Source organism: Mandrillus leucophaeus, unplaced genomic scaffold (genome assembly GCF_000951045.1).
Source record: "Mandrillus leucophaeus isolate KB7577 unplaced genomic scaffold, Mleu.le_1.0 Scaffold11, whole genome shotgun sequence".
Lineage (NCBI taxonomy): Eukaryota > Metazoa > Chordata > Mammalia > Primates > Cercopithecidae > Mandrillus > Mandrillus leucophaeus.
This window is the reverse complement of record NW_012099209.1, coordinates 2,709,224-2,713,143: the sequence shown is the minus strand read 5'-3', so window position 1 is coordinate 2,713,143 and position 3,920 is coordinate 2,709,224. Positions and strand designations below refer to the sequence as shown.

Sequence of the window (3,920 nt, the reverse complement as noted above, 5' to 3'; positions counted from 1 at the left end):
GGAGATTGTGTGTGGAGGGATTGTGTGTGTGTGTGGTGTGTGGAGGAGTTGTGTGGTTGTGGTTGTGTGTAGAGAGATTGTGGAAGGGTTGTGTGTGGGGGGGGATTATGTGGTTGTGGGGGTTGTATGTAGGGAGATTGTGTGTGGAGGAGTTGTGTGTGTGTGTGTGTGTGTGTGTGTGTGTGTGTGTGTGGTGGGGGAAGGTTTCCCTGCCATAGGGTGGATCATCAGAGGCTGTGTGTGTGTGATTTCTCTGATGCTGGGTGCAGGCTGTTTCTGCCTTCTCTGACCCTGATAGAGATGGGTGTTTGTGTTCAGGTGTGGCCTGGCATGGTGGGCCCACGATGGGCTTTGGCCTCACTCTCCACCAGTACACTGGTTGGGCCCTGACCCCTCAGCTTGCATTTCTGTATCAGCATGACAGGGACAAGGGCGCCTGCCCTAGGGGGACACGTTTGAGGCTGAGAGGGGATGCTGGGCAGACCCCAGCAGATGGGACAGCTTTTCTCCTGGGGCAGTGTTCAGCCTCAGGGAGGGGCAGGATGGGCCTCTGGAGAAGGGTCTGCAGGCCGGGCACAGGGAGTGGCTGGTGCAGGGACTGCCTGCAAGCCCAGACCAGACTCTTCCTGCCCAGAGTGGCCGAACCCAGGAACTGTTCTTACCTTGGGAGCAGGGCCTGGCACTGGGCTGGGTGCAGCCATGGTTTCCCTTGTGGGTCCAAACACTGCCCCAGGGGACAAGTCCCGGCCAAGGCCACACAGCAGGGCGGGGGAGTGGTGCTCTTCCACGTTCCTGGTGGCAGAAGCCCCGTCCTCTGTCTCACAGGTGAGGCACAGGCAGGCAAAGCCTCCCATGGGCGTATGAGGCAGCTCGGCAGGGGCGAGGGGGCAGGAGATTCAGCCGCAGTCTCTCCTGCGCTCATGGTGTCACAGAGGAGGAGATGGGGCTTGGGTGCCAAGGGGGTGCTGCAGCCAGGGGACAAGACCCGAGGGCTCCCTCCATGTTGTCCCTCCTTGTTGACTGTTTGAACGCCCCTCATGTGTCAGTCTAACTGTGAGGAGCTCGTGCCAAAGCCCAGGCATTAATTTAGGAAGGGCTACCTCTGTTGACAGAGGGTCTGGGGTCAGCCTGGAATGCAGTGGCCTCAGATGTGATGCTGCCCTGCACTGACCCTGGCCGGGACCAGCACAGTCCATCCATCTGCCTGCCTGTTCCTGACTGTCCGTCCTTCCAGGCAGGGCTGCAGGGGCACAGCCAAAGTCAGGCTGCTGTGACCCATGACAGGCTTGTCGGGGGCCAGTACTTCTGATCTGTGAGCCCACAGGACACAAGCCTACCTCATTCACAGCTGCAGCAAATGGAGACTCACATGGAGTCAGTGTCCTTTGTGGGGGGATGCTGACAGGGGATTGCCAAGGAGGGGCGCCAGAGTTGCGGGTGACTGCCCAAGCCCCTCTTGTCGCATTTTACCTCATAGGATGTCCCAGGCCAAGGTCTGTCCGTTTGGTGGTGGGGAAAGTGAGTCGTGGTCCAGACAAGCCACTTTCCAGGGGTCACACGATTGGGGTGGGGGCCCTGCGTCTGGGCAGGTGCTGAGCACTGTCCTCAGACAGCAGTGCTGTTGCTGCTGAAAACGGCCCCTGGCCCCATGCCCACCCGCGTAGGTGCCTGAGTCCCCTCTCTATGCAGTGTGTGTTGCTGAGGATGGGCCACCCGTCCCGTCACTGGCAGAAGAGCAGGGGTGTGTTTTAGGGAAACGGGCCAGCACATTCCTGTTGTGAGGGTTGCATTGTGGGGACTCGTGCAGGAGATGCAGGCTGGGGGCCTGTCCTGCTGAGGACCTCCCAGTGACACCCCCTCCCCCTCCATGCAGCACATCTCCATCCCCCAGCCCGACTGCCCCGCGGAGGCGCGGACGTTCTCCTTCTACCTCTCCAACATCGGCCGTGACAACCCCCAGGGCAGCTTTGACTGCATCCAGCAGTATGTCTCCAGGTGAGGCGCCGCCCCAACCCAGAGCACCCCACTGACTCTCAAGGTCACCCTGCCACCTCTGGACCAGGGTTAAGATGTGCCCCATTGAAACCGTGTTGCCTGAGACGGTGCTGACAGAGCCTGTTTTCCAGACCAGGTGGTGGACTGGGGGCTTGGGTCCTGAACAGATACTCCCTGCATTGTCCCAGCTGCTGACCCCAGCTCCTGGCCTTGTCTTGCAGTCATGGGGACATCCACCTGGACTGCCTGGGTAGCATACAGGACAAGATCACGGTGTGCGCCACCGACGACTCCTACCAGAAGGCACGGCAGAGCATGGCCCAGGCAGAGGAGGAGACGCGGAGCCGCAGTGCCATTGTCATCAAGGCTGGAGGCCGCTACCTGGGTGAGCAGCGAGTTTGGCAGGGCTGCAGGGTGGCCAGGCAACTGCCAGTGTCGGGAGGCATTTGGGGCCTGTCCAGGCTGGGCACTGGCTGTGCTCCACACAGAAATGATGGGCCAACTGAGGAGTCCCTGAGCAGGATGTGCCTGGACCAGAGTCTGGGTTGGGAAGAGAAGTCTGGCCACATGGGCCTGGGGGCCACGTGAGGGGTAGGGGGTTGGGCTGCAGCAGCTGCTGCCTTGTGAAGCCCAAGGTGGACAAAGCGGCCTGAGAACTCCAGGAGCTGTGAGTTGGTGGTCCCTGCTTTCAGGCTGCAGCCTTGGGGACCTTCACCTGTCAGGGAGGCCAACAGGGCCCCCGAAGATGGGCATGCAGCCTAGGGCAAGGCCCATGTCTGTCTCTGGAGGCTGCCCCCACCCTCACCTGACCAGCCAGCTCCTCCCCAAGGCCACCACAGTCGGCAACAGGCAGGAAATGAGCCTCACAGGCCCTGTTGCCAGCGACCCAGCACTGCGGGAAAACTGTAGCCACTCAGCATCGACTTGGAAACGGTTTCAGCAGTTGAGAAGCCAACAGGCCTTGACAGTGGGAAGGAAAGTGCTGTTTGTTTACAGAGCTGCAGCACCCCGCCTCTTAGTCCAGGCAGAGCGCCAGGAGTCATGGGAACTCATTATGGCGGGAGTAGGGTGCCGGGCTTCAAGAGAGGAGGGAGATGGCTCAGAGCAGACGACAGCCTTGATGGCTTTTTGAGTTTTCTCTTTAAGAAAAGTGGGGGGCATTTCAATTCCTCTCTCTCCTCCTTCTGAAGAAAGTACATGATTTCCCTTTGCTGAGCAGAGGGGTTCCCTCTGAATGAAACCCCAGATGTGGGTACAGGGGTTGCTCCTCCTGGTCAACACTGAGCCCAGGTGGACGTGTTGTATGGCTAGGGAGCCCGGGCTGTCCCTGATGTTGAGGCTCTGGGCTGTAAGCCCCAAGCACAGGGCTGCTGTGGGCAGAACAGTTAAAGAGACAGCTGTACACGTGTTTTGTTTTTTGTTTTTTGTTTTTTTAAAGACGGGACCTTTCTCTGTCACTCAGGCTGGAGTGCTGTGGCACAATCATAGCTCACTGCAGCCTCAAACTCCTGGGCTCAAGTGATCCCACCTCAGCCTCCAGAGTAGCTGGGACCACAGGTGTGTGCCACCACACATGGCTAACTTTTAGATTTTCTGTAGAGACAGAGCCTCGCTATGTTGCTCAGGTTGGTCTCTGACTCTTGGGCTCAAATGATCCTTTCGCCTGGGCCTCCCACGGTGCTGGGATTACAGGCATGAGTCAGTGCACATGGCCTCATACACATATTAATAACTCTGTGGGTCCTTTAGCCAAACACTTGATCAGAAATGTATCTTAGCACACCACTTTGGGTACAGTGAGGGTTTTTTTTTTTTTTTTGAGACGGAGTCTCGCTTTGTCACCCAGGCTGGAGTACAGTGGCGTGATCTTGGCTCACTGCAAGCTCCACCTCCCAGGTTCATGCCATTCTCCTGCCTCAGCCTCC

At 58.6% G+C, this 3,920-nt stretch overlaps 1 protein-coding gene across 1 annotated transcript in view; it reads left to right on the top strand.

Annotated features, from left to right (window-relative positions):
* ELL (elongation factor RNA polymerase II) overlaps positions 1-3,920 on the top strand; it is a 52,656-nt gene that overhangs the window by 10,486 nt on the left and 38,250 nt on the right. Inside the window, exons 3-4 of the mRNA XM_011991284.1 lie at positions 1,874-1,995; positions 2,217-2,380. Of these exons, the coding sequence (XP_011846674.1) occupies positions 1,874-1,995; positions 2,217-2,380 (286 nt within the window). The remainder of the gene's footprint in view (positions 1-1,873; positions 1,996-2,216; positions 2,381-3,920) is intronic.